The 23,834-nt window shown below is 39.5% G+C and overlaps 1 protein-coding gene across 1 annotated transcript in view; it reads right to left on the bottom strand.

The window, feature by feature from the left end:
• acsf3 (acyl-CoA synthetase family member 3) overlaps positions 1-22,990 on the bottom strand; it is a 79,966-nt gene extending 56,976 nt beyond the window's left edge. Inside the window, exons 1-3 of the mRNA XM_067452008.1 lie at positions 22,947-22,990; positions 18,745-19,461; positions 12,788-12,943 (exon numbers count right to left, since the gene is read on the bottom strand). Coding sequence (XP_067308109.1) covers positions 12,788-12,943; positions 18,745-19,416 — 828 coding nt within the window. The 5' untranslated portion in view covers positions 19,417-19,461; positions 22,947-22,990. The remainder of the gene's footprint in view (positions 1-12,787; positions 12,944-18,744; positions 19,462-22,946) is intronic.
• Positions 22,991-23,834: the final 844 nt, after the last annotated feature.

Below are 23,834 nucleotides of genomic sequence, written 5' to 3'. Positions count from 1 at the left end.
ATACAGCTCATGAAAACCCAAAATTCCTATCTAAAAAAATTAGCATATTTCATCTTACCAATAAAAGTGTTTTTAATACAAAAAAAGTCAACCTTCAAATAATGATGTTCAGTTCTGCACTCAATACTTGGTGGGGAATCCTTTTGCAGAAATGACTGCTTCAGTGCGGCGTGGCATGGAGGCGATCAGCCTGTGGCACTGCTGAGGTGTTCTGGAGGCCCAGGATGCTTCGATAGCGGCCTTAAGCTCATCCAGAGGGTTGGGTCTTGCATCTCTCAAGATCCTCTCTGGGGTTCAGGTCAGGAGAGTTTGCAGGCCAATTGAGCACAGTAATACCATGGTCAGTAAACCATTTACCAGTGGTTTTGGCACTGTGAGCAGGTGCCAGGTCGTGCTGAAAAACCAAGTCTTCATCTCCATAAAGCTTTTCAGCAGATGGAAGCATGAAGTGCTCCAAAATCTCCTGATAGCGAGCTGCATTGACCCTGCCCTTGATAAAACACAGTGGACCAACACCAGCAGCTGACATGGCACCCCAGACCATCACTGACTGTGGGGACTTGACACTGGACTTCAGGCATTTGGGCATTTCCTTCTCCTCAGTCTTCCTCCAGACTCTGGCACCTTGATTTCTGAATGACATGCAAAATTTGCTTTCATCCGAAAAAAGTACTTTGGCCCACTGAGCAACAGTCCAGTGCTGCTTCTCTGTAGCCCAAAAGTGTCTTGACCTGGGGAATGCGGCACCTGTAGCCCATTTCCTGCACACGCCTGTGCACGGTGGCTCTGGATGTTTCTACTCCAGACTCAGTCCACTGCTTCCGCAGGTCCCACAAGGTCTGGAATCGGTCCTTCTCCACAGTCTTCCTCAGGGTCCGCTCACCTCTTCTCGTTGTGCAGCGTTTTTTGCCACACTTTTTCCTTCCCACAGACGTCCCACTGAGGTGCCTTGATACAGCACTCTGGGAACAGCCTATTCGTTCAGAAATGTCTTTCTGTGTCTTCCCCTCTCGCTTGAGGGTGTCAATGATGGCCTTCTGGACAGCAGTCAGGTCGGCAGTCTTACCCATGATTGCGGTTTTGAGTAATGAACCAGGCTGGGAGTTTTTAAAAGCCTCAGGAATCTTTTGCAGGTGTTTAGAGTTCATTAGTTGATTCAGATGATTAGGTTAATAGCTCGTTTAGAGAACCTTTTCATGATATGCTAATTTTTTTAGATAAGAATTTGGGGTTTTCATGAGCTGTGTGCCAAAATCATCAGTATTAAAACAATAAAAGACCTGAAATATTTCAGTTGGCGTGCAATGAATCTAAAATATATGAACGTTTAATTTTTATCATTACATTATGGAAAATAATGAACTTTATCACAATATGCAATTTTTTTTAGAAGGACCTGTATATATAATGCATAATTACAGGTAATTAACCTGATATTTATTTTTAATAGCAGATACAGAGACAGACATAAATAAGTGTTAAATAACTGATATGCATAACCAAGTTTGTATTATTTATGTTTTGATAATGATAGCTAAATTATTAGGCTATAGACCATTTTTTTATTGTGTATAAATTATTTTCACGTCAATAATCATGTAGTCATTATATTAATATTACAATTTAAATCTAAAGATTAAAACTAGTGATGACAATCATTTAAAAAATACTAATTAAATCGCACATTGTGTAATACTGTAATATATATATATATATATATATATATATATATATATATATATATATATATATAATGCAATTCACATTTAATCTACAAATTAATGTTGAAACAACATAAAGACAGTATAGGCTATATTTAAAATATTTGTTCAATGGCATTTTTATTAAAGAAGACATCACTGATATATAATTAAGTATAATTAAAAGCTATTAAAATCAATTTGAACATTTATTAGGTTTAATAACTTTTAATTGAAGTGAATAAATCAATCTTCACATAAATCCATCATTATAAAGGCCACATTTACCTGCACTTCAATATATCAGGGCTCAATCTTTGGTCACTTTTCCCAGTCAAAAGGCACAAAAAGTTCTCGTTTTCATTGTTTTTGACCCATGTGACTGTGATATCAAACACTTCACAGTTTCACTGCATAAATTATAGATTAATCCTTATTAAAACAAGAGGAGTGAGTGATTTTCTCTTTGTCTTTTGTTCTTTGATTATCATTAACGGCAGACAGCAGCAGGTTTATTAGGCTACTGTCACTTTAAGAGCTGACGCACATGAAAAAACATAATTGGTCAAGCCGATTAACTGAGAAGAGATTGCAGGATGTTGCCACTGAGATGAAAGGGAATACTAAAGGATATTTTCTGCAGCTATTATAGACCCCATCGGTTCACATTAGGTGAAATCAGACACAGAAAAAGACACTTTAAAACCTGGCATAATGTTTGAACTGAATAAAAGCAGCCTTGATCGTATCTGCATCTGGTATTGGACTAATCAGACGGTTAGTTAATTACAGGGGAAAAAACACCACAGATAACGATTAAGTCACTGATCGCGCATCCATCGTGCAATTTGTCTTATAAGCTTTAAAGGTGTCGACTGGAGGAATGTTGTTAAAAAAGGGGAAAAAAACGAGTATAGATTTGTAAAGGTCAGTGTGATTCACAGAAGAAGAGAAACAGTTGAGATTCCCTGTAGAGCGAGTATTGAGGTCAGAGTGAAGACTGCAGGACACACACACACACACACACACACACACACACAGGGCTTTTACTGCGTTTCTCTGCATTTGATGAATGTGTTGCGTGAAGCATAGTGAAGGACGGCAGACTCGATCTCTAGCTCAAACACACACTCATCCCAGTCTGTCAGACGGAAACAGATGCATAACTGCCCATATACACACACACACCCACATCAGTTACACCGCGTCTAACTTTACTCACTAATTCTTCCATTGTGTGACATGCAAGCACACTGAGGCACAATGAATGATCAAACATAAATGTGCACGATTCACACATTAAAGATGCAATATAACAATTCTTCCTTTTTCATCTCTCTCTCTCACACACACTTTGAAATTTCGTCAGGCATAAGGGTTTTTATACTGCACAAAACCGCATTTTCTATCCCCCCCTACCCCTAAATCTACCCATCACACACACACACACACACACACACACACACACACACACACACACACGCTAAACCTACCCATCACACACACACACACAGACACCCTACACCTACCAATCACACACACACACAGCCCCTAAACCTACCCATCACACACACACACACACACACACACACACACACACACACACACACACACACACACACACACACACACACACACACACCCTAAACCTACCCATCACACACACACACACACACACACACACCCTAAACCTACCAATCACACACACACACAGCCCCTAAACCTACCCATCACACACACACACACACAGCCCCTAAACCTACCCATCACACACACACACACACACGCGCACGCGCGCACACACACACACACACACACACACACGGCCCCTAAACCTACCCATCACAAACACGCACACACGCGCACGCGCACACACACACACACACACACTGCCCCTAAACCTACCCATCACACACACACACACACACACACACACACACACACACACACACACACACACACACACACACACACACACACACACACACACACACACACACACACACACACACTCTCTCACAAACACACACACACACTCACACACTCTCTCACAAACACACACACTGCCCCTAAACCTACCCATCACACGCACACACGCACACACACACACGCACACACGCACACACACACAGCCCCTAAACCTACCCATCACACGCACACACACACACACACACACAGCCCCTAAACCTACCCATCACACGCACACACACACACACACAAACACACACACACAGCCCCTAAACCTACCCATCACACGCACACACACACACACACACACACACACACACACACAGCCCCTAAACCTACCCATCACACGCACACACACACACACACACACACACACACACACACACACACACACACACACACACACACACACACACACACACACACACACACACACACACTGCCCCTAAACCTACCCATCACAGGAAACATTCTGCATTTTTACTTTCTAATAAAAACTCCTCCTGTGTGATTTATAAGCCTTTTGTAAAGTGGGGCCATGGGTAATGTCCTCATATTTCACCCTCTCCTGTAATACCTGTGTCATACCCATGGCATTATACACATTTGTGTCCTGATATTTCACAAAAACATGCCCACACACACGTACGCACACGCACACATACGCGCACACACACACACACGCCTGGCTGCACCTTTAGAACACAGTGGGAGAAACGCGTGAATTAATTGAAGGTGAACGACAGATTCTCCTTGGCTCCGTCCCCCTGAGAGGCGCACACACACACACACACACACACACACTCACACATATATCCCCCCCCCCCCACACCGCCTTCACTCTCTCTCTCCATTTCATTATTTCCTGCTTCAGTACCTCCATGCTCTTATCATTCCTGCTGTCTCGCACTCTCCATCAACCCCCCCCCCCCCCACACACACACGCACACACACAGTGACACTTCTTTTATCATCAAAAAGCCATCTCTCATTGCCACACCTCCTCCTCTCCATCCTGCTACCCAAGTTGCTCTGGTTTCTCTTTTTCATTTCATTAGCCCCCAACAAAGAATTGAATGTAAGGTATATTTCAAAGTACACGATGTGTGTGTGTAAACTTGGGCTGTTCCTGTCAAATCTGGCACGTTTTGTCTGGAGACATTTTTGGCGATAATCTATCAAATAGTGCTGTGCGATATGGAAGATAAATGCGATATGCAATGCCTTGTTAAATAATGCGATATTCAATATGTGCTATGATATTGCTATTAGTGTGTAAAATCGATTTAAATTATATATTTTTTTAAATATTTAAATACTGAGAATGATATTATTTATGTTTCACATTCTTTCTGGGAAAATAAAGCATCGCTACAACTTCTGAAAGTGACCAGCAGTGTTTTAGCACAAATTTATGTCACAAATGATTGCGTTTAATAACTCTTTTTAACATCAAGCAAGTCCCATCAGTAACAGTCATGAGCCCAGTCGATTCTCTGCTATGCGTCAAATGTGCACTTTTCACAATGTTGAAGTAGCCTATTAAAATCATTCAGATATTGCGTGCAATTGCGATATGTACATTTGGGATATTTCGATAATTTCAATATATCGCACAGCCCTACTATCAAAGTAATTTTGATTCATCAAACTTAATTTGTTGGACTATAGCAAAATACCTAAAGTTCATGAAACATAAGCAAAAAATGGGCCAAGGACAATAGATTCAAAATGAGGAGCTCAAGCATGGCAGGTCATGATTTAACATATTAAGGGCCAGGTTTACTATCAGCTCACACCACTGCAATCCCTCTTTTGGTGTTCAAAACCAGCTGACTAACACTGCAAAAAAGAAAAACTAATGCTTTTCTTACTTAGTATTTTTGTCTTGTTTCTAGTCCAAGCATCTAAAAATTCTTAAAACAAGAAGTATTTACTAGACAAGCAAAAGTAATCAAATTGTTTTGAGAAAATAACTCAAAATGAAGAAAGTTTTTGCTTAAAATAAGATAAATAATCTGCCAATGGGGTGAGAAAAATAATCTTGTTTTCTGTTTGAATTAGGATTATTTCTCTTACCCCATTGGCAGATTACTTATCTTCTTTTAAAGGTGCACTATGTAGTATTTTTGCAGTAAAATATCCAAAAACCACTAGGCCGGTGTTATATATTTTGTTCAGTTGAGTACCTACAATATCCCAGATGTTTCCAACTATTTGTAAATTGTGAGAAAATTGCTATTTTAACTGAGGACAGGGACGTTTCAGCATAGCGTTTGAGGCAGTCGCCTGTCAATCACGTCATATCTGCGCTACCCTCGGTTTCGGCTTTTATTTGGCAGGAGCGCTTTACTCTTAGCAGTGTGAACAAGTGAACGCACGGAGGAACGTCATAACATCATTTTAAACACACTTAAATGTATCTAATATGATAAACAGAGCTCCATTACCTTGTAATCATAACCGGAAGAGCGGATCAGTGCAGGCGCCCGGCGACTGTGTCCCGTCTCGTCATAATAAAAGTCCCGGTGCTCGCGAGGCGTGTGTTTGTTTAACAATCGCTCCAGCGGCCGTGCTCAGCTCCACAACACTCGCTCCTGCTCTGCTTTACACTACAGTAACGTTAATAACCGCATGCATGAACATGATTTCTGCCCGAGTCCTATTTTCCACCGGCTGTGAGGTGAAGACCACATCTCCCAAGATGCTGCGCTCACACTTGGCGTCATCAAACCACGCATTTGTTTAGAACAGGCGCCCTCCAGTGGACGGAAAGTTGCATAGTGCACCTTTAAGCAAAAACATATTAGCATAATTTTTACTTATTTACTAGTAAATGATTCTTAATGTAAGAATTTGTTGATATTTTGACTAGAAACAAGATGAAAATACTAAGTAAGAAAGGCATTTTTTTGCAGTGAACACTTGATAGCAGTGGTACTGGAGGAAAATGTATCATAATTTAATCATAACTATAAGTACTATTGTTTTGTGTTGTTTTGATAATAAGTGCAGTTACTAATAATATTACATGTTTGTTAATTGGAAATTTAACGGTGAAGCACTGAGCTTGAACTGAAATGCAGATAAAATTAACAGACGTAATGTGCAAACACGTAATTGTTACAGGAAAAATGTAAATATTTCTGCCCTTATTAAATGTGCCATTGTTCTTCAATACACTGAACTGACCGACAGCTTCTGTGAAGGAGCTCTTTACTTGCTTTCTGTGTAATTCAGGCACAATTCAAAGAAAAGTTTTAGTTTTTCATTAGACTGTGTGACTTCCTACTTTTTACCATATATTAAAGAGTGGAAATTTCTGTCAATAAGTCAATAATCTGTCAATAATCTCTGCTGCCATCTACAACAATTTATTGGAATCTCAATTTTACTTAGTAACACTTTACAATAATGTTGTATTGTTAACTTTAGTTCATGCATTAGTTAACATGCTCTGATCAGCATTAGATAATCTTGGTTAACGTTAGTTAATAAAAATACAGCTGTTCATGGTTTGTTCATGTTAGTTCACAGTGCATTAACTAATGTTAACAAGATTTTTAATAATGCATTAGTAAATGTTGAAATTAAGATTAACAAAAGGTTAATAAATGTGGTAACACTTTAGTATAGGGAACACATATCCACTATTAACTCCGACTTTTCCCTCAATAAACTCCTAATTTACTGCTTATTAATAGTTAGTAAGGTAGTTTTTGTAGCGTTTAAGTTTAGGTATTGGGTCGGATTAAGGGATGTAGAATAAGCTCATGCAGAATAAGGCATTAATATGAGCTTTATAAGTGCTCATAAACAGACAATATCTTAGTAATATGCATGATAATAAGCAACTAGTTAATAGTTAATAACTGAACCATAAAATAAAGTGTTACCATAAATGCTTTATAAGTGCAGTTCATCATTAGTTCATGTTAACTAATGTAATGTATTGTGTTACCGATTTATCAATTAATCACAATCATCTTTTACATAAAGTAAACATTTTTGCCGATCAAATAATGAATAAATGGATGTGCAATTACATGCATTCACTGACATTCACACTGAAAATGAAAGGTCAAATACGTTGCATTGTGGGACTGAAGGTCAAGTCAAGCTCATTGCAAGCCACAGAGGCAGTGAAACGGCATATTTTCGCCGGTGCAGTAGGCTATTCTTTCAAAAATGTTCTTATTTCCCAGTTAATTGCTGCCATAGTTTATAAGGGTAATGAACTGAGAAATAAAACGTTCCTTTTGCAGAAGATCAGCGCCTACCTCATCATTGCAACTTTGGCCCCGCCCACTGGAGTGTTAGTGAGATGACGAGGAGAGCGAGACAGGATCGCTGGACTAAAATAACATTACCTTCTAAAGGATCCTAATGCTAGGAATGAGCTGATTTATTATCAACAATGTGAATGTCTCAGTTGAGCATTAGTTATTTGTATTCGCTAGTTTTCACTGCGGTCGCAATTTCGACGCAGGCTTTGCACTCGACAGTAATGCCACATGTGAGTAACCGTTTTAATACTAATGCCTGATCTGAGAACAGTGATTTCTGATATGTAATGATTCATGTACAGTCTGATGTTCTTTGTCTGTGTGTCAGTAAAACAAACCATTGATAAATGCTCAACGGCACATTGTTTCTCTTAGTAGATGAAAATAATCTGTTATTTAAACTGTGATTAAATTATATATAGAAAGCGATCAAAGAACGCTCCCTCTACAATCGCTGGAGCTGTCAATCAAACAGCACAAATTTATCAGTGACTGAGTTACCAAAGTCTCCCAACGGCCAATCACAGCAGAGGGCGTTTACAGTGAAGTCTCCCAGCGGCCAATCACAGCAGAGGGTGTTTACAGTGAAGTCTCCCAGTGGCCAATCACAGCAGAGGGCATTTACATTAAAGTCTCACAGCAGTGATCTTGCCCCTTTAAATAAACTTAATAAAACAAAACCAAGCATTATTTTCACAAACACGTGTTCATAAACTTCTTATTGAGAAATAAGATGGGGTAGGTCATATGAAAAGACTAGCCAATAGTCTTTAGTTTACACAATAACGCTCCATGATCTGTGCAGATGTTTTGGGGAAAAAGTAATGCACCATCAGTCAAATGATATAGAAAAGTTAATATTTTCTCAAATTTAAAACTACATTTAAATTGTGTCTGCTAAAAGGTTTATATTGTCATTGAAAACTACACCAGCATATAGATGTCTAACAGACTGAAAGCTACAAAACTCTCAATTTGACTTCATAGGGTTTCTAACACGTTTTTTCTTTAAAGGGGTGGTTGCATGCGATTTGACTTTTGTAACTTTAGTTAGTGTGTAATGTCGCTGCTTGAGCATAAACAGTATCTGCAAAGTTACAGCACTGAAAGTTCACTGCAAACGGAGATATCGTCTTTTAAAGTTACGGCAGTTTATTGACTACAAAAATGGCCGGTTTGGACTACAACGAGCTTCTACCTGGGTTTGTGACATCATAAACCCTCGCTAGTCTCCGCAGATGTGACTTCTGCACGTAATGGGAAGGGGCGTGGCCTTAACCTGTGCTTGGCACTTCAGCCAATAAAAACACAGGAAACTACATTTGGCCATCTGACCAATCTAAGACCATTGCGTTTTTCAGAGGGAGGGGCTTCATAGAAGCAGGAAGCAAACGAGTCGTTCAAAGGATAGACAGCGGTGTGGAATAAAGGGAGAATAGAAGAAAAATACACAGTAAAAAAAAAAAAAAAGTATTAGGACATGTTATACTGCGCCCCATAAACACAACCAAGCCTAGAAAACAAACACGGAACCACCGCTTTAAAAGCATTTTTGTGTATAACCATACATGCCTCAATCCCAAAACACACACACACTCTGAAATCCAACAATGAGCAACATACATGTAGAAAACCCCCCGCCCTGCACCATCACATGATGGATAACCTTTTACATCCCATCATTAATAATAGTAGAGTCTCTGACTGCAGGCTGTCTAATGCATTCACACCACAATAAATTCACCTACACGCATGTTTCGCTCCCACCAGATCTGAGATGAGCGCTCATCACTCAAACAACTCAAAGCCAAAGTAATGGTGGCTCATATATTGATTTTTCTGCTTCATTAAAAATTACTGAACCGCATGTTGTAAATAATAAAACCCTTGTGGTGAAGAAAGCGTTTGATCCCTCAAAGAAGGCGTTTGTTTTTTAGCATGTGCGTTCAAGGTCATATCTGTGGAAAACAGAGAATGTAACTTTCTTGTTGTCCTGAATGTCTCTTTTTTTCCCCTCTGTTGTGTCCTCTCCAGACCTTTCTTGTCAATCAGATCCTTGACTCCCATTAAATTCTCCTGGACCTTAAAGCCCTTCCGCTCGCTTGCTTTCGCAAACCGCCCTCCCTTTACAAAACGCGGATCATTCCTCAATGTCACGGCGTCCATTGATCTGCTTCTAAAGCCCTTACTGAAAGTTGGCGTGGCCAGATACAAAGCTACACTGGGCAATCCATCACACACACTCCGTGCGCACGGTGACAGTCTGGGGTGTCTTTTACACACACACACACACACACACACACACGCCAGTGGCTGTCAGTTCTTGAGTCCTGGTATTGACGCCTGCAGTCTTGGCACGCAACAACACAGCTACAATTAGCGCATCCCTCTGACATGTACCCGATAAGGGCGATCACTAGCCTCCTCCACCGTGCTACACACAACTTCATTGTGCAGGTCTCATGAGTTCGACACACTGACGCTTGCAGCGTGACTTCTGCAAACACATTTAGTCGCTCTAAGAAAGTTCCACTGCGAGTACACAATGGAACAAATAAAAATGCTTTGGTGAAGAACGGTTTCATTTAAAGGGGTCATGACATGGATTTTTAAAAATTATTTTAATATGATATAACGTCTTTTTTACACACACAAAAATATTTTCAACCTTTATTCTGAGCCTCTGTCTGAAATGATCAGTTTTTAAAGGGATAGTTCAGCAGGAAATGACCCTATGATGTTGATCTGCTGACCCCCAGGGCATCATAGGTGTGTTTGTTTCTTCAGGAGAGCACAAATGAAGATTTTTAACTCAACCGTTGCTCGTATAATGCGTGTCAATGGGGTGTATTTCTATGAGAGTAAAAAACACACAGACATACGAATCCATATTAAACCCTGAGGCTCGTGGAGACACATTGATGTCTTAAGACATGAAACGATCGCTTTCTGCCAGAAACACAGCAGTATTTGGGTTATTTTTTACCTCATATCAGACGAATCTCATCTAGTGTTGCAAGCGAATTACTTCCGTTAAATAAGGTCAAAATCCTGCTGCGATCAAATATATATATTTATGTATAGAACCTTCATTAGTGCGTGTGCGGATCGGTCAAATGAGGTATCTACATAAATATTTCTATGATCGCGCCGGTATTTTGACCTTATTCAACGGAAGTAATGACGCTGCGATAACAACCGGCTGGGTGGACATTATCCCGCTTATTACACGGCTACTAGTCTCAAATAAATAATTATTAGACACAAAATATTGTCTCGAGATTAAATATTTGATTAGCTCTTACGCAAAGCTTCCGCGAAGAAAAACAGTTCCAGACTGCTTTAAGCCTTTATCTATTGCTGCTAAATGTTGAAAATTAATGCTGAAAGGGTTAGTTCACCCAAAAATGAAACCAAGCCTCTGATTTACTCACCCTCAGGTCATTATAGGTGTTTATGACATTCTTCTGTCAGACAAATACAATCAGAGTTATATTTAAAAAGTCCAGGCTAACGTTAATCCCAGCAGTAGTTGTGTTTGAAGTCCATTAAATGCAGCTGTCCGTCAAATAACGTGCTCCACACGACTCCGATGGGTTAATAGAGCCTTCTGATTCCAGTCGATGCGTTTGTGTGAGAAAAATATCCATATTTAAAACTTTATAAAGGATACTCGCCTTGAAGTCTTCCATTGTAACCCACGGCTGTTTAAGCCACAAGATGGCGCCAGCGTTAAGCACAGAAGAAGAACCGGTCAAGATAACTCGCAGTACCCGGATGAGCGGTGTGTGTTATCTGGGAATAACATACCGCTGGAATGCGCAATTGACCAATCAGAATCAAGTATTTCACAGAGCCGTGTAATAAGTGAACATAAACAGTTGAGAAAGAAAATCAAATGTATCATTATATTGGATCCGTGCATTCAGTCTTAGACAGCAACAGGTGTTTATAGGCTGCTGACACTTTAAGTCAATGTTAATCAAACAACAATACACAGCTTTAACAAAGATTCATCTATATTTAATTCACACAGTGAACACTAAAGTGTTCTTTTAGATTTAAGCCAAATTATTACATGTCTGTACATGAATAAACTATAGTTAAACCTTCCTTTATTTATATAAAGAATTAGGAAATGTGCTGTATATGGTATCAAAATTGATATATAATAAGAACTTGACTATCAAAAATTACTATCGTGGGATACACCGATCAGGCATAACATTATGACCCCTGGCAGGTGAAGTTTAATGCCTTGCCTTGCCTATATTAGGCAGCACGTGAGCATTTTGTCCTCAGAGTTGATGTGTGTGAAGCAGGAGAAATGGGCAAGCGTGAGGATTTGAGCGAGTTTGGCCAGATTGTGATGGCTAGACGACTGGGTCAGAGCATCTCCAAAACTGCAGCTCTTGTGGGCTGTTCCCGGTCTGCAGTGGTCAGTATCTATCAAAAGTGCTCCAAGGAAGGACCAGTGGAGAACCGGCCACAGGGTCATGGGCGGCCAAGGCTCATTGATGCACGTGGGGAGCGAAGGCTGGCCCGTGGGGTCCGATCAAACAGACGAGCTACTGGAGCTCAAACTGCTCCAGAAGTTAATGCTGGTTCTGATAGAAAGCTGTCAGAATACACAGAGCAGCTCAGTTTGTTGCGTATGGGGCGGCATGGGGATTTTTTTTGTTTGTGAAATGCTTTGCTGGAAAAGTGCACTTGTTTTGATAACTCATGCACTGATTTTCAGACACTTTAAGTATGGCAAGTTAACCATTGTAGGGTCACTTAATGTTATATGAATGAAGTGTGGTAATGATGTGGTTAGTGGGAGAACCGTACCTTCTGAGCATTGAACTCGGGCAGCATGACGCAGGTCGCTCCCACCCACAGCGGGCACATTAGCTTGTTCACGATGCCATGCACATGGTGGAGGGGCAGTGTGTGCAAAATTACATCCTCTCTATTCCAGGCCCACTCGGAGACCAAACCCTGAACCTACAGGACAAGAAAAACAGATGTTGACCTACAGGTGCTCAACATGTTTGAAGCATGGGACAATCACGCCGGCTACACAGAAGCAGGCCAAAAGCTATTGTGCTCAAAACCTTTAAACCAGCGATGTGAATTGAGTTCAAATGGACTGAATGATGCCCACAAGCAATTCTTCAGCTCTCATTGTGCTGTGGCATGATCATGAATATTTACCTGGTGAAGGCGCTCACAATCACGCAGGCAGGAATTAGGTCGAAACAGCCACACTTAACTATAATCCTCCTGATATTGGTGTTATTAATCCGGTTTGTGTCAGTAACCTTTGATTAAAATGCACCTATGTGACATTTACAATCCCTTACATGCATTAAATTAGACTTATTTTAATGTTTTGCATGATTGTGGTACATCAGAAGAGTGTATAACACCATATACACATCTTAGATGATGAACAAATACTGCACAGAACTAAAGAAAGAGTATCTATTCATCTTAGCTGCCATTTCATATTTGACAGACATTTATTACATATATTCTGTGAGCAAACCATGTGAGAATCACCATTATTCATGGCTTTTCTACCCAAATTTCTATATATGGACAGTGCTCTTTATTTAATATTAAATCAAGCCATTATTTAATTATAAAATAATTTAAAATGAACATACAGTAGTGGCCAAAAGTGATGTCTGGAAGGGATAATTGTTTTTAATGTGGAAAAACAAAACACTAAAATTGGTTAATTTATCTGACTAAATTATTTGGCAAAAAAACAAAAGCCAAACTACAGCATAATGCATAGGAAAAACAAAAAGATCACAGGAAAAAGCATACAACATAATCAGTTATTAATATTTAATTGGTCCTCTTTCTTGTGTGGCAGCTTAGACAAAAATGATGTTGGCACAATTTGTCATGTTTCATTGTGTTATCACAAATAAAACAATCGAATCCAAGCACAATTACACAAAATGTTTACAAAATCTGTAATACATTTAACAATATTTGAATAAAGGGTAAGTTTTCCTAGGCGAGATATAATTTTTGAACACTACTGTAGATCCATTTTTCACACACTTTAGATTAGGGTCCAATTCTCACCATTAACGACAACTTTTGCCTTAATAAACTCCTAATTACTGCTTATTAATAGTTATTAAGGTAGTTGTTAAGTTTAGTTTAAGGGATGTAGAATATGGCCATGCAGAATAAGGCATTAATATGCGCTTTATAAGTACTAATAAACAACCAAAGTCCTAGTAATATGCATGCTTATAAGTTAATAGTAAGAATTGGACCTAAAAAACTAAAGGGTTACCAAAATGTTATAGATTTTGAAAATGTTCAAAGCATTTCTAAGGATGCTGATTTGTATAAGACATTTTAATTTAATTTGCATATTCATTGATCCATATATACTAAAAATACAGCAAGGTGTTACATCCAAGCTATTTAAGGCATGAAGGAATTATTTTCACAGAAAAAAAAAAAGTTTATATGTCGTTTTGATTATCGGAGATGAGTTAAGGGACTGCAGGGGGACTTTAAGCTTGTCCGAAGAGGCTCCCCCTTAATGGAGAGTGATCTAATTTTCCACCCTATTGGAAATGCAGGTCAAGTTTTGATGGAGAAAAAAAAACTCCACTGCCTTGAGTGGCCCATGAAATTAAATAATCAGAATGATCATTCAGAGAGGCGAAGTGGAACAAAAGTAAAAGAACAGGAGGGAGAGGGATCTCATTCCACAGCTACAGCTCCCATAAAAGCTGAATCGCCTCCAAATACTCAATTCTTCCCAATATCTGAGCAGGTGAAACACCTGACCTTCTCATTTGACTCTATGCATCATTATTCATGAATACCTCCACAACACATGCCTGTCAGTGTTGTGGGTTTCCCCTTGATATTATTGGAAATAATGCCCACAAACTGGACAACCCACTCGGATTATTGTTATTCTAATAAGGCAAGCTATTAGAGGCTTTGCGTTACAGTAATTTTAACACACTTAAAGGGATAGTTCACCAGAACAGGAAAGTTCTGTCATGATTTACTCACTCTCAAACCTGAATGACTTTCTTTCTTCTGCAGAACACAAAAGAAGAGATTTTGAAGAATGTCGGTTTGTCGGAAGAATGTTTCGGGTCCCATCGACTATTTTTGTCCATACAATGGAAGAAAACTTTAGTATAACAACATTCTTCAAAGAATCGTCTGAGGGCATGAGCACGATGGCTAATCAGAGACCTATATAGCCCCTTTCACACTGCACGTCGGACCCGCAATATTCCCGGAGCATTGCCGGGTCGCCTTCTGTGTGAAAGCAACCACGTCCCGGGATTGATTACCGAATTCGACCCGGGTCGGGGACCTAGTAACATTGCGGGATTCGACCCGGGACGAGCGCTGTGTGAACAAAAGCCGAAACTAATGCCGCAACATGTACGTAGTTATCGTGCGACTCCTAGAGCTTGTTTTTTCAATAACACAACCCTGCAGTGCCAGAAGAGCTCGTCGGTGTTTTAAACGCAGAGAGTGTTCGTATACAAAAGAAACTAAAATTAAACAAGCAGAAATGAGCGCAAACTGGACACAAGTCGAGACCACGGAGCTCCTTACTATCCGCGCTGAAGCTGAGATCGCTCGCCGTTATACGTCACATCCAGATGTCACGTGTCAACTCGATCCGGGACCGTTACGGGTTGTGTGTGAAAGCGCACATATTACGGTATTTCGCTGGCAGTGTGAATGGACCAAATCTAGCGGCCCGGGAACAAATGGGGGTCGCATTATCCGTGTATTTGCCGGAATCGCAGTGTGAAAGGGGCTTATGATGAGCGAGTGAACACGATGGCCAATCAGAGACATAGTTTCAGATTCAGATTATTTTATTTAATGCCATGTGAGCATTCAAAGCTATTTTATCAGAGACATATATGTTGAGCGAGTAAACATGATGGCCAATCAGAGACATATATGTTGAGTGAATGAACATGATGGCCAATCAGAGACATATGTGTTGAGTGAGTGAACATGATGGCCAATCAGAGACATATATGTTGAGCTTGTGAACATGATGGCCAATCAGAGACCTATATGATGAGCGAGTGAACATAATGGCCAATCAGAGATATATATGTTGAGCTTGTGAACATGATGGCCAATCAGAGACATATGTGTTGAGTGAGTGAACATGATGGCCAATCAGAGATATATATGTTGAGCTTGTGAACATGATGGCCAATCAGAGATATATATGTTGAGCTTGTGAACATGATGGCCAATCAGAGACATATGTGTTGAGTGAGTGAACATGATGGCCAATCAGAGATATATATGTTGAGCTTGTGAACATGATGGCCAATCAGAGACCTATATGATGAGCGAGTGAACATAATGGCCAATCAGAGATATATATGTTGAGCGAGTGAAGACGATGGCCAATCAGAGACATATATGTTGAGCGAGTGAAGACGATGGCCAATCAGAGACCTATATGTTGAGCTTGTGAACATGATGGCCAATCAGAGACATATATGTTGAGCGAGTGAAGACGATGGTCAATCAGAGACCTATATGTTGAGCGAGTGAAGACGATGGCCAATCAGAGACCTATATGTTGAGCGAGTGAAGACGATGGCCAATCAGAGACATATATGTTGAGCGAGTGAACGCGATGGCTAATCAGAGACATATATGTTGAGCGAGTGAACACGATGGCCAATCAGAGACATATATGTTGAGCGAGTGAACACGATGGCCAATCAGAGACCTATATGATGAGCGAGTGAAGACGATGGCCAATCAGAGACCTATATGATGAGCGAGTGAACATGATGGCCAATCAGAGATATATATGTTGAGCGAGTGAAGACGATGGCCAATCAGAGACATATATGATGAGCGAGTGAACGCGATGGCTAATCAGAGACATATATGATGAGCGAGTGAACATAATGGCCAATCAGAGACATATATGTTGAGCGAGTGAACACGATGGCCAATCAGAGACATATATGATGAGCGAGTGAACACGATGGCCAATCAGAGACATATATGATGAGCGAGTGAACACGATGGCCAATCAGAGACATATATGATGAGCGAGTGAACACGATGGCCAATCAGAGACATATATGTTGAGCGAGTGAACGCGATGGCCAATCAGAGACATATATGTTGAGCGAGTGAACGCGATGGCCAATCAGAGACATATATGATGAGCGAGTGAACACGATGGCCAATCAGAGACATATATGTTGAGCGAGTGAACACGATGGCCAATCAGAGACATATATGATGAGCGAGTGAACACGATGGCCAATCAGAGACATATATGATGAGCGAGTGAACACGATGGCCAATCAGAGACATATATGATGAGCGAGTGAACACGATGGCCAATCAGAGACATATATGTTGAGCGAGTGAACGCGATGGCCAATCAGAGACATATGATGAGGGAGTGAACACGATGGCCAATCAGAGACATATATGATGAGCGAGTGAACACGATGGCCAATCAGAGACATATATGATGAGCGAGTGAACACGATGGCCAATCAGAGACATATATGTTGAGCGAGTGAACGCGATGGCCAATCAGAGACATATATGTTGAGCGAGTGAACGCGATGGCCAATCAGAGACATATATGTTGAGCGAGTGAACGCGATGGCCAATCAGAGACATATATGATGAGCGAGTGAACATAATGGCCAATCAGAGACATATATGTTGAGCGAGTGAACACGATGGCCAATCAGAGACATATATGATGAGCGAGTGAACACGATGGCCAATCAGAGACATATATGATGAGCGAGTGAACACGATGGCCAATCAGAGACATATATGATGAGCGAGTGAACATAATGGCCAATCAGAGACATATATGTTGAGCGAGTGAACACGATGGCCAATCAGAGACATATATGATGAGCGAGTGAACACGATGGCCAATCAGAGACATATATGATGAGCGAGTGAACACGATGGCCAATCAGAGACATATATGATGAGCGAGTGAACACGATGGCCAATCAGAGACATATATGTTGAGCGAGTGAACGCGATGGCCAATCAGAGACATATATGATGAGGGAGTGAACACGATGGCCAATCAGAGACATATATGATGAGCGAGTGAACACGATGGCCAATCAGAGACATATATGATGAGCGAGTGAACACGATGGCCAATCAGAGACATATATGATGAGCGAGTGAAAACGATGGCCAATCAGAGACATATATGTTGAGTGCACAGTGCTCAAAAAGCAAGAGGGAGATGCTAGTATCGTCACATTTTTAAAATTTCGATACCATCTTGATACCAAAGTCAGTACTTTTGACAACTCTAAGCAGTTTAAAAAAACAAAGTATAAGAGCACACTGCAAAAAATGCTCTTCTTATTTAGGATTTTTTTTCTTGTTTCCAGTCCAAATATCAAAAGATTCTTAAATCAAGATGTGTTTACTAGATAAGTAAAATGACATAAGATAGTTTTCCTTGTTTTGATGAAAATAAAATCTAAATGAAGTGAGTTTTTGCTTAAAACAGGCAAAATGATCGGCCAATGAGGTGAGAAAAATAATCTTGTTTCTGATTGGGGCGGAAACAAGAAACAAGATTATTTTTCTCACCCCATTGACTGATCATTTTGCCTGTTTTAAGCAAAAACTCACTTCATTTAGATTTTATTTTCATCAAAACATTGTTCCATATTTAGACTAGAAACAAGACTAAATTATTGAGTAAGAAGAGCATTTTTTGCAGTGATACAGCATAAGCGCTCATTCACCATGGCCTGCAGGCTGCTGTGGGTGTGCAACGCTCCTTTCGGTCTTCCTGTGGTGCCGCTGGTGTAGATGAGCATCGCTGATCTCTCTGCCCAATCTGAGATGTTCTCCTCGGGCAGGGTCTGCATGTCCTCCATCTGTAGAGAATCTAGGCTGGACGTGTTTGGAAGCTGTAGGCAGGGCAGCCCTAGTTTCTGGGCCAAGGGCTCAAGGGTATCCTTGAAAGGTTGTCCGGCTACCAGCAGCGAGCTCTGGGAGTCTGAGATTACATATTCCAGCTCATTTGGAGGATGTTTCCTATAGAGGGGCACAGCTATGCCACCACACATCCAGGACGCCCACTGCGCCACAGTGTAGGAAGCATCATTGGCACACAGGAATGAGATGCGCTTGCCCTGCAGGTCTCCAGATTGACAGGCGAGAGCTTTGGTAATGAGTCCCGCCAGGCTTTGGCTGTTTTTATAGAGGGAACTGTAGGTGTGGCTCCCGCTGTGATCCAAAATGGCCACATTGTCGCCATACGCAGGCGCTCTGGAGAAAACAGGAGCGACTTTCCCTAATGCTGGAGAGGTTTTGTGGTTGGCTCGGCGCACTTCATTTCCCAGAAGCCACTTCAGGGCTCTTCTGCCAGCCTTACAGTGAGGCCACGCTGAAGAGCAGCTCCGGAACAGCATAGTGTTAGGAGCCGTCAACAAGCCATCTCATCTGTCTAAACTAAACTAAAATGACAAAAAGAAAATATTCAAGGGTTAGTTGTGATTCTCACTCCAAAGGAGTCAAAAACTGAAGCATGGTCAAGTGCCTTCCACATTGTGATTAAAGGGTTAGTTCACCCAAAAATGAAATTGATGTCATTAACTCCTCACCCTAATGTCGCTCCACACCCGTAAGACCTCCGTTCATCTTCACACACAGTTTAAGATATTTTATATTTAGTCCGAGAGCGTATGCACACTATACTGTCCATGTCCAGAAAGGGAATAAAAACATCATCACAGTAGTCCATATGAGACGTCAGTGGGTTAATTAGAGTCTCTTGAAGCATCCAAAATACATTTGGGTCCAAAAATAACAAAAACTATGACTTTATTCCTCAAAAAAAAAAAGATTTGAACGTTTATGAATCAGAGTATTGATGCATGATTGGGATGTCATGTGATTTCAGCTGTTTGACACCCGATCCGAATCAATACACGGATTCATAACCGTTTGAATCTTTATTTGAAGAACACAGACGAGAAGCCAATGCTGAATAAAGTCGTAGTTTTTGTTATTTTTAGACTAAAATGTATTTTGGATGCTTCAAGAGACTCTAATTAACCCACTGATGTCTCATATGGACTACTGTGATGATGTTTTTATTCCTGTGGCGAGGTGAACAACCGAGAGACATGGTAGGAGTGAGTGAGACCGGGGATGTGATTGCGAAAGAGCATCACCTGCGAGACACACCGGTCTTGAGTCCTCTCATGAGGGAGGCATTTAAGGACGAGCGACAACAGTCAAAGACGAGAGAGGACCAGGCCTGGATTTTACGTTGAGTTTTGTTATGTGTGTGCGGGCAGTCGTCCGTGAGGGGCTGCCCGCAGTTTACTTTCGTTTTGTTTATTTAATAAAAGTTGTTGAATGTTCGCCGGTTCCCGCCTCCTTCCTTCCCATCTAAGAACTTTATTACAATTCCCTTTCTGGACATGGACAGTATAGTGTGAATACACCTGCATACACTCTCGGACTAAAGATAAAATATCTTAAACTGTGTGTGAAGATGAACGGAGGTCTTACGGGTGTGGAGCGACATTAGGGGGAGGAGTTAATGACAGAAGTTTTAATTTTGGGTGAACTAACCCTTTAAAACACCAAAGAAATCCCTAGACGACAAACAGGGAATTCCATTGCTTTCAATGAGGAACCTTTGACGTCATACACAGACATGATTAATAAATTATACATTGGGTTTTAATTTTGCCGTTTTAATATAATTTAATTAGCCAGCATAATTGTATTTACTCTACCGGTCAAAAGTTTTAGAAGGCTGCAATAATGTTATTAGAAATACAAAAAAGCTGTAATATTTTGTGAATTATTATTCAAATAACTTTTCTATTTGAATATATTTTAAAATGTTATTTATTCCTGTGATCAAAGCTGAATTTATCATCATTACTCCAGTCTTCAGTGTCACATGATCCTTCACAAATAATTATGAGGATTAACAAATTAACACATTTCTGTCACAATATCACTTCTATCACAAAACAGTCACCAGATTAGGAACCTTGAGTTTCAGACCTTTCTGACGATATGCGTTCTGTCAAGATTAGATAAAGTCGCTATCAACGAACAGGGGGAACTACATTGCATGGGAGTGTTGAATGAAATTATATATTGGATTACAATTGTGTCATATATTGAATATATGAAATATTGGGTTGTTATTGTCAATGTAATCAGCCAGCATAATTTACTTTTTTTATTGTATTCCAAATATGTATAATTTGTAGTCTAAAACATGAAATCAAATTTATATTTCTAACCATGTTGTGTTCCACATTTGAAGTTGATACCACACAAATGTAAGTTCATATGAAAGGTCATTTAATATTTAATATTAACATGAAAAATGTGGCCGATACCGATAACCGATATATTGGCTGATAAATCTAAATCAAAAAAAAAAAAAAGGATTTCTTGAGTTGCATAAACTTAGCCACCATGTTAAGACTGTATCTTAAGCACTAATTTGTTCAACTACCAATTAGCCAAAAATGTAATCAGTCTTACTTTTCTAATTAAAATTGAACTGGTCTACAATTTTATGTAACTGATTTTAAAAAGTTATGACCAGTCTTAAAGAAAAAAAATAGATGACTTAATTTTAAGACTACTCTAAGTGGTTTCTGCAACCGGCCCCTGATTACAAAAACAAAAGTCTTACCATTAGAAGTCCCAAGCACACAATTATGATGTTCTCATTCATTTTATGTAGCCTTAGCCTGTATGACAGACTTACGCTGGCAACTGTATTTTTCTTTTTTAAAGTGATTTTAATCATATTTCAAACAATTCAAACTATTATGGTAAACAGTGACATCAGAAGTGTCTCAGTTGAAGGAAATAATACATTATTTAACAGCATTAATAGAGCGGCCAAATTTTCTTATTGGTTTGATAACATTAAAAATGAACATATATCGGCTTCTACCAATATGGTGGCTGATATAGCATGCATCCCTAATAAATACCTGTGACTGTACTTTTATTAGCCTGTTATGCGTTTTATGTAGTTGAGAAGTGTGTCGGTTTAGGAGTGGGGTTAGTTGCTCCAAAATAAAATCAGAGCATACTTATTTATCATATGCAAATGCAAAGAATTAAATGCGCCTTGATCTGATGCATAAGGCAAACTAATTGAATCAATGGAATACCGTGCACATCGAAAAAAGAAAAAAAACGTTTTTAAGTGAATTAAATCTTTAATATTAAGTCCATATAAATAAATATGACGCCAATCAAGAGGCATTACTCACAACACAGGACTCAACATTTTTACTTGCCCCGCCAGTATTTTTATTTTATATAACAGATTTATCAACCTATTTTTACTATTTTTATCATTTACTAGATAAGAACAATGACAGAAGATATTTTGTCTTGTTTTCTGGGGAAAGCAAGCAAAATGATCTGCCAAAGAGGTAAGAAAAGTACTCTTAATTCTGTTTCAAACAGAAACAAGATTGTATTTCTTACCCCAATGGGAGATAATTTAGCTTCTTTTAACTTTTAATACAAAATGTCTTATGCAATTGTTCTTATCTAGTAAATGTTGCAGTGTTAGTAACTTATCATGTCGTTGCAAAGTTACTAATAGTTAGTAAAATGTCTCAAGTGGACAATCGAAATGAAATGTAACGGCACGTTTTTTTATTACTAAACATTAACATTTGCTTTATTATTCATTCGTTCATGCATTATTTTTCACAAACAGCACGAGGGACCCCAAGCATAATAAAAGTAAATCTCAAAACAACAGTTCAGCTCAAAAGGGGTCTCCATACAACATGTATTCTGCGTTTCTTAGGCTTAGTAAGACTCCCTGCTCAAAAGGTTATCCTTCATAACGTTTTCCTAAGTTGCTACGCATAAAATCATAACAGAACCATAACACTTTCCTCCGACATACAAGAATAATAACGCGATTTCTTACCTAAAGTCATACTGGAGACGGTGCGCTGTTTAAATGAATCCGTGTGGAAATCGATACGAAGTGGAACCTTTATTTAAAGTGTTCATGAGTCGGACTCTGCCCTTGTGTCTTATCAAAGAGCTTTGCATTTTAAAAGGCACTCCAGTATCTTCAGATTGGCTTAACATTTAACTTGGGTGCGATTAGAAATAAGGGGAAAGTGTTTTAAATGAAAACATTAGGCCTATTTTTGTTTTCATAAGAGACTTGAATGAATAGTAGGCTAGCCTATCTTTTTTTTAGCGATATGAATGTCATCCAGTAGAAATTGTGGATGTAGCTTTTGTTTAGCATTTTAGATATGTTAGGAATATGTTAGGATAGACGTGAAACGGCTATTCGTTCAAATACAAAATATTAAACTACATCAATTATTCTTATTAACTGACCAAAGTTTTACAAGTGAGAAGGATAGATAAAAACATGCATTTTAAAGTTTTGATATTAATTCCACTATTGTATTAGGTATCATTGTTCTTCAGTCTATACACAGTATTTAGTTCAATTACATGTGAAGTATTTAATTACACAAAAACTAAGAGTAATCCCTTACTTTACTTTTTCCAGAGAAAAGTAATTAAATTACAGTAACTAATGACACCCAACACCGCACACACACACACACACACACACACACACACACATATATATATATATACACAATTTTGCTGAAAAAGTTAAATATGTATTAATTAAATAGGATGAAATTTATGAGACAGACAGATGGACTGAAGTTGGTGAGTATTGACATCTAAGCTTGCGTGTATTTTGCCATCACACTGTTCCCACCCAAGCTTCCTCGTGCCAACTGGTTTTGGCATCAGCTCACAGCACGGGCACACTTAGCCA

The sequence above is a fragment of the Pseudorasbora parva genome, chromosome 1 (genome assembly GCF_024679245.1).
Source record: "Pseudorasbora parva isolate DD20220531a chromosome 1, ASM2467924v1, whole genome shotgun sequence".
Classification (NCBI taxonomy): Eukaryota; Metazoa; Chordata; class Actinopteri; order Cypriniformes; family Gobionidae; genus Pseudorasbora; species Pseudorasbora parva.
This window is presented reverse-complemented; position numbering and strand designations above follow the sequence as displayed.